Source organism: Tetranychus urticae, chromosome 3 (assembly GCF_039701765.1).
Source record: "Tetranychus urticae isolate SD_2017Ah chromosome 3, NJAU_TeUrti_SD_1.0, whole genome shotgun sequence".
NCBI lineage: Eukaryota > Metazoa > Arthropoda > Arachnida > Trombidiformes > Tetranychidae > Tetranychus > Tetranychus urticae.
In genome coordinates, this window is record NC_142960.1 from 1,877,403 (window position 1) to 1,891,979 (window position 14,577).

At 31.8% G+C, this 14,577-nt stretch overlaps 4 protein-coding genes across 5 annotated transcripts; 2 read left to right on the plus strand and 2 right to left on the minus strand.

Annotated features, from left to right (window-relative positions):
* Window positions 1-1,102: 1,102 nt before the first annotated feature.
* On the minus strand, window positions 1,103-5,233 carry LOC107366004 (uncharacterized). The gene is made up of 3 exons (XM_015933583.3): window positions 3,620-5,233; window positions 2,174-2,326; window positions 1,103-2,108 (listed from the first exon to the last, which is right to left on the minus strand). Exons 1-3 carry the CDS (start codon window positions 4,260-4,262, stop codon window positions 1,204-1,206), a joined length of 1,701 nt encoding a protein of 566 aa, XP_015789069.2. The 5' UTR covers window positions 4,263-5,233; the 3' UTR covers window positions 1,103-1,203.
* A 170-nt stretch (window positions 5,234-5,403) lies between these two features.
* Window positions 5,404-6,792, plus strand: LOC107365742 (uncharacterized). Its single transcript, XM_015933298.3, has 4 exons — window positions 5,404-5,545; window positions 5,608-5,670; window positions 5,926-6,087; window positions 6,147-6,792. The coding sequence occupies exons 1-4, from the start codon at window positions 5,471-5,473 to the stop codon at window positions 6,408-6,410; spliced, it is 564 nt and encodes a 187-aa protein (XP_015788784.2). The 5' UTR covers window positions 5,404-5,470; the 3' UTR covers window positions 6,411-6,792.
* Window positions 6,793-7,359: 567 nt separating this feature from the next.
* LOC107365897 (uncharacterized) lies at window positions 7,360-9,874 on the plus strand. Of its 2 annotated transcripts, none has more exons than XM_015933470.3 (5): window positions 7,360-7,769; window positions 7,845-7,931; window positions 7,997-8,133; window positions 8,496-8,621; window positions 8,718-9,874. In XM_015933470.3, exons 1-5 carry the CDS (start codon window positions 7,583-7,585, stop codon window positions 9,831-9,833), a joined length of 1,653 nt encoding a protein of 550 aa, XP_015788956.2. In that variant the 5' UTR covers window positions 7,360-7,582; the 3' UTR covers window positions 9,834-9,874. The 2 variants fall into 2 exon arrangements, with proteins under 2 accessions (XP_015788956.2, XP_015788957.2); XM_015933471.3 differs by having other exon boundaries at window positions 7,640-7,769; window positions 7,832-7,931.
* Window positions 9,770-14,271, minus strand: LOC107365898 (matrix metalloproteinase-14). Its single transcript, XM_015933472.3, has 7 exons — window positions 14,126-14,271; window positions 13,792-14,057; window positions 13,157-13,446; window positions 11,942-12,273; window positions 11,428-11,575; window positions 11,099-11,365; window positions 9,770-10,499 (listed from the first exon to the last, which is right to left on the minus strand). The coding sequence occupies exons 1-7, from the start codon at window positions 14,252-14,254 to the stop codon at window positions 10,213-10,215; spliced, it is 1,719 nt and encodes a 572-aa protein (XP_015788958.2). The 5' UTR covers window positions 14,255-14,271; the 3' UTR covers window positions 9,770-10,212.
* Window positions 14,272-14,577: the final 306 nt, after the last annotated feature.

Consider the following 14,577-nt stretch of genomic DNA (forward strand, 5'->3'; position numbering starts at 1 on the left):
GTCTGCTCGTTAACCGTTTGGGTTTATTGTTGCTTTTACTCAACTCACTGTTGGCTTGGTTGTTACCACAATTATCTGGTAACCAAATCATGATTCAAGATAGTTATCCACAAACATGTGAAATGTATTCAAAGCAAATTGTAACACTGTTAAGAGACAATTTAAGATTATATGGAAAGTTTCAAAAAGCTTTGTCTTTTTTTCGGTTACATTTAATACAATGAGCATTAGTTGGCAACAACCTATGACTGTATGTGTGAAAGTCTCAGTCTCACAGTCTCGGTTAGACTAATACTGTAATTTGTTAAGGATAATTTTTTGAAAAACTTGTCATCATCATTAAACTTCAACTTTGACTGGCAATTTATTTAGTCTTTCACTGTCTCTACTTGTGTCTACTTTCTTTATCTAATCTTTACCATCAGAATCATTAATTTTGTTCATATTGATCAAGGATTAATATGTAAGTTTTGTCTCAAGCTGGTTCCATTTTTTTTCTGGTTACCTTGTTGTTTTGTTGCAAGTTTCAACCTGAAAACACGATTAATGGTTTACATTTTGTTTGATGCTTTCGACTCAGAATAGGCAACAAATTAAATGACATTGATCCAAGGTTATCTTATGATTAAGGTTATAACTTGCAGGTTAATTAGTTGATAGGTTGGTCAGATAATGAATTATGTTTGAAACGCTAAAGCAGGCAATCAAAAAATCTTTGTTGATAATGGTTAAAAGTCTCGTTTGATTAACTATTAACTAATAGCAGTTAAATGTTGAAGAAGCTATCTTAATGCTTATAATTCATCCAGCATTCCATGAGCGTAACAATAGAGCAAAAAATATTGTTGTATCATGATAAAAATGACTTGAATATTTCACGTTTCAATCAACAAAATGTTTACTTACTTTGAACCAAATTTTGTATCCAAAAAAAGCTCAACAGGATTAAAGTCAATTGTCTGATTGCTGTGATTAACATGAATCTAATTATCTTTAGCTGTAAATTTACATCTTTAATACATGTCAATGTATTTGATTAAGATTAAGTAAATATCTCATCTTGATCGACTGTCAACTTGATGTTTGGATTTAACTCTCTGGCTTATTGTGGTTTAATTTTTATTGCCATTTCGATTGTATATATCAAAATATGTTTACATTTGATTGGATAAAAAATATTACAAACTAATTATTCAAAGTTGATCAGGATAGTATAAATTGTTGTGTTTCAGAGTAATTCCAATTAGATTTGGTTGCTCGTAACCAAATCATCAATAAAACTGGGAAAACAAGGAGAGTCGAGAAGAACCAGAAAATGAAACCAGGATTTATAGAGAAAGTATAATTAAGAATGATTTCGCTGAAAATTGAAAACAAAATGGGAAATATGTGTTCCAATGTGGATAAAATGCTGAAAATTTGTCCAATTTCATATTCTTCAATAGTTTTAGATATTATTGATCTTATTGAGATAGTTACAAGACCAGAAAGACAGCCACAAAGATAAGAAGCAATGAATCCTTGAGGTTGAAGGAAGAAACCTCGAACAATGTTCATCAGGAGAAGTGAAATTGATCCAATAATACCAACAGTTGTATCCTCATAGTCTAGAGTTTTGGTAAGTATTGGTGCAGTTACCAGAGTAAAAAGAGTTGGAACCAAAATTATCAGAAGATTAATAAAGGTGATCAACATTGGATCCCATTGGTAGACACGAGCAGAAAAGTCAAAATGAATCCTGGCTCGACCAGAAGTACAACACAGAATAATTAGCAACCCAGCGATAAGAAGCCAAAGTCTTAAACGTCCATTTTCAAGTCTCGGTCGAGTAAATGTGTACCACATAACACGAAGATTGGACAATTTGAATATGTTCTGGGAAATGTAGTAATTAGAAACTGTAGTCTTGTAAGAGTATTCAGATATATTATCTGTGCCACTGGTCTCTATTGGCGTCACAAATGGTGATATTGGCAAGAAAAAGGTTAACCAGATCAAACTAATTATCAATACAAAGGCTAATAACCCAATGTAATTTTCGGGTTGAGCTGTTGTCCAAGGCCTTGATCTTAAAATCCAACCACCGACCATGGTTCCACTTATTGAACCTAAACCAAATAATAATGATAAATGTGTTAGACAAGTTGAATTGGTAAATTGTTGGATAACTTACCGGTTATAACAAAAGTGTTTAATATTGCAAATCGAAGTAAACGATCCTTAAATTGTGTTGTCCTCGATATGAAAATATATACGGCAGTCATTGGACTTATTGTACCACCAAGAAGGCCAAAGGGTATGTAAGAGAGTATTGAGGCTACACTATCTGGAAATACCGTTTGAAAAAAACGTTTGATTAATCATTTGAAATTTGCTTAACCAGTTTTGTTTGCCCCTGAAAATAAAATCAAAAATGTTGACCCCTTCAAATAGCTGGTTGATTGAGATGGTAAACTACCAAAGCAAACTCAAGGTTAATCATCTAACCAGGAATTAGTGTAATCATGAATTTAAACGATGTTTGAGTTGATTTCTTTCTAGACTGTAAATGTTGGTCATTATTTGGCGATTAAATTACTATAGATTAGTAAACAAAAGGCCAAAATAACAAGGGCTGCATAAATGCATAATAATGTGATGATTACCATGTTAACTATTAAAAGATTTGGTGAGAATGACAATAACATTTCAAGTTGTCTTATAGATGAGAGATGAAACATCAAAGTTGAATTAAGATGTATAATAATCACAATAATAACAATAATCAGGTAAAAATGGCTAAACCTCTATCTTAATTATCTTGTTTCCTTTAATGACGAAGTAAGAAAAAATCTTGTCCATACAATAAAGATGAATGTTGTTGTTGCTGGTGATGATGATGTTGATGATAATGATGGTGAAAAACGTCAGGTTAGGAACCATGTAATTTAGCAGCGAAACAAGCTCAATTAACTCATATTGATGTCTTTTTAAGATCGTCAGGAAAACAAAAGTATAGATGCACAAAAAAGGTAACATGTAAATTACTGGGTTCACTCAAGTCAGGCCTAAAGGTTGAAGGAAAAGGTTAAGGAAATGAAGAGGTTCACCCAAACGTCTTCTTTTACCTCTTCGGCCTGTCATCATTTTTCACAAGAATAACCTTTAATATTTAATTAACCAGATTTGACCGCATTTCTGAAACAAGGTTAATCAAGTTGACGATTACAATGGTTAATTAACAAGCAAAAAAAGCTAAGTTAACTCGGCTTTTGTGGGAAGAAGAGAGCAAAAAATAGAAAAAGAGAAAACAAAATAACCATATTTACTACATATGCATAGTAAATGAGTTTCCAACAATTTACAGTCTACTGAGATTTTCTCAAATGATACTGTAAACTATTAGTTTATAATTACTTACCTAGTTAGTTTATTTGATTAAATAACAATAATAATAGTGATGATAATGATGACGGGAAATGTAATCAATGTAAACACTGTAACTACTGTTGAAGCTTGAATCACTGTTTGGATCAATGTTTACATATGGCCTTTAGATGATGTAATTTGAACCTTGAGTTGCTATTAACACTGGAAAAGGGTTTATTTTTGATTTCAATTGTTAATTTTGTTTACTCACTTAGTTCAAAGAAGGATGTGTTTACAAGTAAAATGACAACTTGACAAATGAATCCCAATGTTGGTATGCTGACCATATACTTGAGATACTTTGGATAGGCATCGATCCAGATTGAGAAAAGAGCGGTTGTCAGTGTTGCCGGAATTATTGATAGACTCAACTCGATTGGTTTAATGTTGTAAATCCGTTTAACCGTTTGAAGTGTTAAATTAACAGTGTCCTGTCCATCCAGTGTCATTGGGAAACAAAATTCACTGCGAGAGTGAAACTGGTTAAAGCAAATTTTATCATTCTCAATCCGTGTAACCGTAATATTTTGAACGGCTGAGGCAAAAATTAGGAAAAATATCATCACATCGATGCGAAGTTTACACCAAATTGAGGTTGTCCCCGGATTAACCGCCGATTTACGGCGTGTAATTGATACACGGCCAGAATTGTTTTGATTGCCAATGGACCAGGTTGTATATTGACTGTAACGACGTGAATCCACAGAGGCTCTTGATCTGGATCCATTTGCAATGGTATTGATATTGAATGGACCTGGTGGATTGGTTACTTTTAATGTTGGTATATTGGTCGATGAAGATTCAATTGACTTTTCAATTGTATAAGATCGCACTCTACCTTGATCGTTCATCATCTCATTAGACAATTCAAATGTGACAATTATCCATATAAAAGTCAAGAAGCAATTATAAGGCAGTAAACAAAATCCTGCAATCAATCTTTAAAGGATTAGTCTATAAATCAGGCTTAATTTTAACGTCTTTCAGCAAGGTAATTGATTATAATATGAACGTTGATTGTCAATATTTTCATATGAATTAAGCTAATAATTAAATGTCGTCAGTTTAGCCTCACGCTGAGAAAGACAGATTAATTGACGCAACAATAATTTTTGCTGTTGACAGTTTAAGCGAAAGGTTGAGCTTTCAATCCAATTTTTTGCCAATTTGGCCAAATGAATGATTCAAATAATAAAGATTTCAAATTGGTAAGATTTAACCATTAACCATGTAAAGGTGTTTTAACTATGCTTTTATTACCCTTGTTAATTGGTTAGCTAACTAACCACATGGATCAAGTTAAATTATGATTGAAATGAACTTGGAAATTTTATTTTTATCTGCAAATCTTTTAATATGAGATTTATTTTCAATCTGTTTCTATATATTTTTTTTGATAGTAAATGCATTTTAATTTCAGTTATCCACTTAATTGGCATTAAAACTCAAGAGTAAACTGATCATTGGTGATGAATAACATGATATTATTAATCACCCTACAACAATTATCACTTGAAATCTTTCAGGTTTCACATCATTTCTTTATCATTTTCATCTGATTATATGAAAACTTGACTGGTAAAGTAAAAATAAATATCAAAAAAAAGGTAATTACTGTTGAAAATTTTGACAACTTTATCTAACATAATTTATTCCCAATAATGAGGATAATATTGCAGATTAAGTGACTGATGAACATGTAATCCACACACCTTAATAATAAAAATTTGCTTTGATTATAATCATTAATAGCACTTTCTTTTATCATGCTTTTACTTCCATGGTTTTCAAAATCAATATGAATTATGATAATAATGGCTAGGTGATGATCAAGTTGATTTTGCCTTTCAATCCGTTTAGAGTTGAATTGCATAGCAATTTGTTGATTCTCAAGCAACACTGTTCACCAATCTTAAATGTAATTACAATAAAGTAAAGTAATCGAGTCTCACTTTTAAGTTAATCTGCAACTGAATAAGTTCAAGTGTTGAAAAATTTCACTCGGTTGTCAGTTGGTGTATTTCTTGACCAATGGCTGGCAGCACAATATTCAAAGTTAAAAATGGAAAGCGCTAAATTCAATTTTTGTAGATTCAACGCAGACTCTCACCTGTATGTTTTGGTTGGTCTAATGATGGTAAGTTAATTGTCATAATTATTTGTTTACATTTTTCTTATTGATTAATTTGTTTATTGCAGGCTCCACAGAAACTGTCACCTTCGGAAGAGTCATTAACTTTAACGTTGATCGAGAAACATTCCGTAAGCTGTACTTACATTTTTAATCTTCAATTTCAATCCTGGTTTGAAGGATTCATTGGTGATAGTGTTGAAAATTTTCTATAATCTAACTAGCTTAATCAGATATGCTGGTGTTGCGATTAGTGTTAATAACATTAAACACACTAAATGGCGATGGGAATGCAATTCTTAGATTGCATTCTTTATCCAATGTTGATAAGATGTTAGGAATCATTGGGTAATAATATAGAATTTTCCTTTTCGTTTCTATCTCAGGCCCGTTCATCTCCTTTAACATCTAAATCTATTAATTTAGATTTTTTGGATCAAACAACCAGTAATCCAGTAACCAAATTAGCTGTAAAGAAAAGGATTATTGTGAACCTGGTTGAACGAGATGGTTTTATTTACATGGAAGAGTATGATACAAATGAATATGTAAGTTTTTGCACGTCATTTAGAGATGGTTGTAATAGATATTTTTATTTTGTCATTAGGTACCTTTAAATGAAAGAGATGTGAAACAAATCAAAGGAGAGCAATCTAAGAGCATCGAAGTGAAGAAAATTAGAAATCGTGGTCCACCAGGCGATTGCAGCTTTTGTGGGAAAAGGTTTGGGCGTAGATCTACAGCTAATCGCCATGAGAGAGAAAACTGTAAAAATCATGGAGCTCCGAACCATTTGTGTGATGAAAGTTGCCCTGGATTCTCTTTAGACGATTCCAACCAAGACAAAAAGAAGCAAAGGACAAGAGAATGAAAAGAATATTTATTTTTTCAAGATGCAGCTATTCAGCCGTTGTCCAGTGATATTTATTGTTTATGCATAAACAGCTATAATCATGATGAATCCAATCAATTTAATGGAAACCAATTATTCCTTACCCTTTAAAATCAACGACTTTTGTTGATAAATCGGTCGATGTGGTAAATGTGGAAGAAACTATCGTGTTAAAGGATATAAATCCTTAGAAATTCTTCCTTGATCTGATTACTTCATCAGATAATTTATTGTACTTTTTCTTGCCCTTTTATACCACTTATATGCTCATCAGATTCATCATAGTTTTGATGTTTCAACCCGGTGTTTCTAAAACCACTTCATTTTGTGCTCTTTTAAATAAAAGCTATTTACACCTAGATTCAAATTTCAAACAACAAATTATGATTAGAGTGGTTTTGCGCATCAAATTGTTATATTCAAAAGCAAACTCTTACATTTGTTTTGCCACTTTAAATGTAATTGCGTGAGTTCAATAAATCTCAATAAGAATCGAAGAAAACGGAAAAATGCGCAAATCAAGGAAATCATTAATTAAGCTTTGTTGATTGATCTCACTCGATAGCTCATATGATTGATCAATTTTTATCAAATTAACGATCAAATGATATATTTTTATAATAATCGACAGTTGCCGATATTTGAGCGAAAAAAACAATCTTTTCAACTACATTGCTGTCTATTTATTCATCCAGTCTTTGAACAAGAAAACGATACAAGTAATAAAACGAAATTACTTCCAGGGAAATTCAATTGTAATAAGATGATGAAGATAATTTAAAGTTACCAAAATTAACAGCAATCAAGCGATCGATATTGAAATATTTAAATAGCATTAAATTATTTGATTGAAACCAAAAGAAATATCAATGTTGAGAAATTGTGTTTCAAGTCTTTTTTGTTTTCATCAGTTGATTCTGTCTATTTCTCAAACAACTGGTTAAATTATTTTCCCATTAAATTGTATAATTTGTTTTTGTTTTCACTTTCGTTTATTGATTATCAGCTTCTTATTATCACTAGCATCAATCATTTATAATATCATCAATTTGATTGTATCTGATTCTTAGTTTGTGAGACTTGATTAATCAAAGTGTATAAATAGTCTTTTTAGAGATGAAACGAAAACAAAAAATATTGATGATTGTCTCATGATAATGTTTTCCTCAACGCAACTGAATGAAATAACAATCCTTCACTTCAACGATGTTTACAATGTTGATGAACATAATGTCGAGCCCATCGGTGGAGCAGCAAGATTCGTATCAGCCTTACAATCAACGAGAACCCAATCAACTTTAACATTATTCAGTGGCGACTGTCTTGGTCCATCTTTATGTGAGTTTAATCATACAAACCTTTACTAATCTTAAGTATTCTCAATATTAATCAACTAATAGCAATCATATACAGTAAGTACATTCACCAAAGGTTCACAAATGGTTCCTGTATTGAACAGTTGTCAAGTTGATTGTGCAGTCGTTGGGAATCACGATTTTGGTGAGTTAGCTTTCATTTTTAAATGTTGCCATCAAGTGTTATCATCAACTTATCCTTTTAAATAGACTACGGCATTGAAGCTCTTTCCAGGATAATCCAGCAAACCCATTTTCCTTGGTTATTGTCCAATGTAACTAGTCTTACCGGTAATACAATTGCAGGGACTAAAATTTATCACATTATTGAAGTTCATGGTAAAAAGGTAAGAGATTTCATTAAAAACAAATTCACATTAATAGATGCTAGCAATATGATAGTAAATATTGATACTTTTGCATCGTAGTAACCTCTAGCAAATGTATCTCTTGATCAACTTAATTTTAGGTTTATTTTAGTTTGATTGTGGTTGTAAAAAGTGAAATTAATATAATTTGAGATTTAATTTATAATGTCAATTGAATATAAATATCTTTTGAAACTGAATCCATTAACAGTTCCATTGTTATGGATGTAATTCATTACTCAATGTTAAGTAACATTGGCAAGATACCAGAAGTGAGGTTGATGACTTTAACGTTGACTAACAGTTAATTTAATGTGTTTGTTCAATTCTTTTCATTAAAGTTTGGAATAATCGGATTAGTTGAAAATGAATGGTTTAGCATTTTATCAACCGTTAACCAAAATACAGTCATATACAAAGACTTTGCTTTGGTTGGACAAAAACTGGCTGCTTATTTGAAGTACAAGGTATAAAAATTTAACACTTAAAGTAATAATCATTATTAAAATCAACATCTGAAAATACAAGCAATAAAGATACAAATCAATTCGTTTTCATTACAGAAAAATGTTGACTATGTTATCGCCTTAACCCATATGCGTAACCCAAACGATATTAGATTAGCAAAAAAAGTGCCTGAAATTGATCTGATTTTAGGTGGACACGATCACATCTGCCAGTCAATCAAAGTGGATCACAAAAGGATCAATTCAAGTACATTTATAATCAAAAGTGGAACTGATTTTAAAAATTTCTCAAAGATCAGCTTACAATTAACAGACAAAACAAAACCATTTTCAGCAAGAACCAGATTAACCCACGAAATAATCGATGTAACCTCCAACTTCACTATAGACAGTCAATTGAAAGGCCAATTGGACACCTACAAGTTAAACATAGACTCGACCATGGATAAAATTATTGGAATTACAAAAGTATATCTCGATGGTCGATTCATTTCCATCCGTCGGAAAGAGACCAACCTGGGAAATTTAATATCTGATATAATGCGTGCCTCTACAAGATCAGATTGTGCCATTATCCATTCGGGTACATTCAGATCGGACCAACTCTATGAGCCTGGACCAATTAGTTTGAAAGATTTAATCGATGTCTTTCCCACTCCGGGAACAATGGTTCAACTCTTGGTCTCTGGACTGGTTATTTGGAAGTCTCTTGAAAATGGTGTTTCTCTTTGGCCTCGACTTGAGGGACGATTCCCTCAAATCTCACAAATTCACTTTTCATTTGATCCTAACCGTGAACCAGGCAATCGAATCGATCCTACAACCATTAAGATTGCAGGTAAACAATTAAATTTAGAGGCTAAATATCGTTTGTCAACCAAACTGTTTCTATACAAGGGTAATGATGGTTACAGTTGTTTGAAAAATTGTCCCCTACTAATGTCACAAGATGATTGTCCTGAAATGATAACTGCAATTCAAAATTATTTTCAATTTGCTTTTGACATCGACGCTAATTGTAATCATACTAATCAATTGAATAGCTTGAAAGATGAAAGGATACAAATTAGAATGGTTGAACCCAAAGTTGAAAATAGAATCAACATGATTAATTTTATTAAAAAAGATATGACAAATAATTGTACAAATACTGTTGACTCAATTGGATCTTTTAATGTTAAAAACAACAATGTAAATCACATCAAATACTAATTATTACAATATAAATAAATGGTTTAAATTTTGTACAACAATTTAATGATCAATCTAGGTTGTCAACGATCTGAAAAAAGGCATGCTGTGATTTTAAAAAGTGCGATTGATCATTGAGTGGTCTTAATAAAATATGTTTTAGGAGTAAAAATGCTGAAAAATTGATTCTTTATACAAAAGCTTTGGTCACGGTTTAGCATCTAATTGTAGCAATAATGATAATATAAATATATTAATATGAGTATAGATGAAATTTCAATCTCTTTGTGCCTTTTGGTTTCATTGTGAGTTGATTTTTGTAATTAGTTAATCTGAATGACAAAGTGGTGATTGATGGTTGGCGTGTTGATTAAATACAAGCATGTAAAAAACGCGTATTTCAACTTATATTTACACTATGATTAAAGACAACTAAGAAACTGCTGAGCATTAACAGAAGACAGACGAAATAGGAAAATGTAATTAATATTCTTGATGATGGCGAACTGTTGACATCTCTAATTGATGGCTCGGTTGAACTTATATCATTTAAATCAGGGTATGGAGCATTTTTGCAGAGAGGATCAAACCAATAATGAACAGATGATTGAGGTGAATCCGGAGTAACTGACATGGTTCGATCATCAAACAGCCAAAAACCTCGTCCTTTAAAAAAATAGGTTCTCCCTGAAAAGAATATGAAAAAAGAAAAAGAAAATTAGTTTCATGGTAATGAAATCAAGTTGGCAGTTGATGCAGACATGTTAACCCTTAACTGTGTATCAATAATAAATTGCTAGCGACAATAACACAAGATATAAATCCTACACTGTAACACTATTAAATGTCAGTCTAGTGATAAATTGAAGTATCGAAAAGTATCGAATTTACAAGCAAATTTGCAACAACAATTTATCATTAGAAAGTTAATTGTCTGGCAATAAAGTTGATTACAGTAAATTTGGCAAATCTTTAGATTGCATGTAAACCTTGGTAAAAATTGGTTGATACAATTGTAATCCAAGATTAACAAACTGGTAAGAAATACCCAAAAATGAAATCCTTTTCATATCTTAAAAATGAGTTTGACCTTGCCCTTTCTGCTGTTTTTGTTTAGCTACAGAACGCCCTTCATGTTGAGATGATTGAAACTATGAGTTTTAGTTAAAGTGATTGAACTGATGAAAACCAGGAACCAGTTTTGGGTGATCTTGTTTTCATTTTACTGCACTTTTTTTGCTGATTCTTGTAAGCATCAAACTTCAACTATCAATTCATCAACTGACCATTTTTTTGCCAATGAAAAGCAGCATCTAAATTGGTTGGAACACCTTTCCAAATTTTCATGCTCCTCGGATAGTCGAGTTCAACACGGTTTGTCCTCTCATCTAACCTCCAATATTGATTGCCAGCAAAAATGTAGACTAGACCATTGTAGCCCCAAGTTGTAACAGCGTCAACTGATTTTAAATTTCTAGGTAATCCTAAATCATACAGTGGCTTTGGGTAACCGCTTTCAGCATTATTCCCGTCAAATACCCAATATGATGCACCTGGAACAAAAAATATGAAAGTAAATTAGTGTTACATTAAGTAAAATAATGAAGTTACTTACCCAGAAAAAAGACTATTTTACTGTCTAAAGGTCGCTCATAAACTGCATCAATTTTTTCAAAATCTTTCGGTAAATTAAACCAAAAATTATTAACAGGAATAGCATAGTCTCTTTCCAGGTTTTTATTTTCATCCAATCTCCAAAAATACTGTAGAAAGGAAGAAAAAAAGTAAATTTAAAAATGTGAATATTAATAAAACGTTAAAATTTGCTTTTGAAGCAAAATAATTTGTGGTGAAAATGAGCAAAATTATCTGATATAATCAATATTTAGACATGAGACTGGGCTAGAAAAATTACATCAGAAACTTCAACACTTTCCACTAAAGATGAGAACAAAAAGTTACTTTGGTGTTTATTTTAAAAGATTCATGTAAAGTTGAGATTAATTTTTAGGGCTAAGTAAATAAATAGATGGAAATGCATCATTAAGTATTGATTTTAACTGTGAGTTGTTGAGTTCATGGTATATTATTAGAGGCGATTATTTGAATATTAAAAATTGGAAGCTTACTCGGCCTTTGAAGATGAAAATTTCACTTCGAATGGTTGAAATTGCATCAAAACTTGTATCACAGGTTGTAGGAGGTTCAGTTATCTTTGGTATATAAGTTGTTGGACGGTTAGGTCGTGGTGTGGTAAATTTAGTGGTTGGTTTATGAGTTGGCCATTTTGTGTCTGATGGGCCGTAAAGAGCTTGGATTCCGTTAATATCATCTTGAGGAAGCTCAAAATCAAAATCAATGTCTCTATAGTAAGGAAACATCAAGGATTCAACAATTGGTGAATGAGATAAGCCAAGTGAATGGCCAAATTCATGAGCAGCTACACCAAAAAGACCAGTCCCTGAGTAATAGAGTGATTATAATTAGAAAAATCAGAAGAAAATCATGTCATAAATTATTCAAGAACATTTAAAGGAAATGGTGAAATGGAAACGTTTTGGATGAAACTTGGCAGCCTTTTCTGATTCTTGATCTTGGTCTTCTTTTGGTAAGGCTGAGTTAAAAGCATATTAAGTATCATCAGTAAGAAGATACAGTTTAAAGTGACGATTCAAACAAGTCAAGTCAAGTAAAATAAATTAAATGTAAATCCTAAATTGAGGAATACTGATTGAGAGGGAAAAATTGTCTACAGAATTAGTAAACTGCTGTATCAACTTATTCAAACAGCTAACATTATCATCTTTGAAGAATAGCAAAAATGTCACTCATTGAAAATCAATAGATTTGCAGTTTCTTCGGATTTCTGCAGGTCAATAGTAATTTGCTTATTGATGAAAAATTTTGAACACTGCTTGGTACAGATCAACGTTAATTTAGTGAAAATTATGTGACATTGATCAGCAAATTGTAGATGAATGTATTCGGCTTAGCATTTGACATAAATCAGATTGTTGAATTAATAATCTGATACTGAGAAATGAGCTTCAGAATCCATCTTCAACAGTGAATTTGAAACAATAAGAATCTGAGAGCAGAAAATTATGGTTTCAATCATTGATTACCAATTTTCCCTTTTTGTGACTATTACTTGTCAAAATATGTCCTATTAATCATCATAAACCGAGTATTAATAAATTAACTATTTAAAAAGGGAAGAAAATAGTTCCTTTTTTACTGCTTTTCAACATCTGATTATCAATCAATGTTGAAATGAAACAACACACGACTAGTTTTCTGGTTTCATACAGGATTTCCTTAAATGACTAATAATCAGGATTTACCTGATGGATCTTTGCTTCCAGTTTCTATCCATGTTTCATCTGCATCAAAATGAACATCCCCTCCAAAGTCAGGGCCAGGGAAAAAAGCATGGGCTAAAACACCTCCATTACCATCGAAAGCTAAATTATCTCCATGGTCTCGACTGAAAAAGGTAATTAAAATATCAGCTGGATTCGAACCAGATGGATAAAACTTTAACTTTGAATGTCTGCTCCACAGCAGAAGAGCTTGATGAATTTCACTATCTAAAACAGTCCTTCGCATGGTTGAAGGAGTTGAACCATTTATCCTGGAAGAAATAAAACATATTGAATTAGAAAGGGTTAATAAATTGCTAGGAGCACAAAATATTTAGTTATTAGCTAAGCTAGTTTAGTTAAAAATAGATCAACAAGTTAATGACCACAGGAATAGCGAGGGATAATTTAGCTAACCAATATTTGGTTGACAGAAACAATGGTTGAAACGATTAATATTCTCAGTAAACATCTAATTTTGATGTGAAATTGTGATAGTTGCTATGAAGTTGACAGAATCACAACAAAATGATGAGCAATATTTGTAAGATCACTTCAATTGATATGCGTTAAATGTTAATATCACTTGGTTAAAGGTAATAAATACAGTAAATTACCTCCAGGTTAAAGTTGTTTTATCCCATTTTGGTCCTTTTAAAACATATCTTTTTACCCTGTTACGAATGTCTGATGGGAAATAATCAGGAACCCCACATCGAGGTCTTTTGGTTAAATTAAAAGTTGCTGCATCGATTTCACCGGTTGCAGGTAAACCAGCGAACTTTTGCATTCGCTTGATGGCATCTTTCAAGTAATCAGAACTTCGAATGCTTCCAACACGAAAGTCATCTTTAGGTATGTATCCAAATTTAAAAAGAAAATCCTGACAAAGAAATGATTAAAAACTTGGATTAGATAGAAAGGATTTGTAAAATTAAACTTTTCACTTACAGAAATATCTCCAGATCTACTATCCAAGCTATCGATCTTTAATGATTGAGGTAAAGGCAGCTGATGTGACTTGTAGATATTAAACAATAATAAAATAGGTACAGTAAGCAAACCCAACAAAATCATCATGTGAATGTAAATACACAGTCAAAGCTTATGTTGGGAATCTCAACCAATTCAAAATCTCCACCCCAAAATTGACTGCCAATGCGCAAGTCAAATTAATTTAGCACTTGATTTAAACACTTAAAGATAATAAACTAAATTAGTGTCAATAAATTACCTCAATTTGTATCAAATCAGCCTTTCGATGTATCAAAATTTACATTGACAACCACAAAAAGACACAAAGTATTCTCAATTCTGGTATTTCAGCTACAAAGGCTTACTTACACTTGGAAATGAGCAATTTAACCGTCAATTGTTAACCAAAATTACACCAAAAATTAACC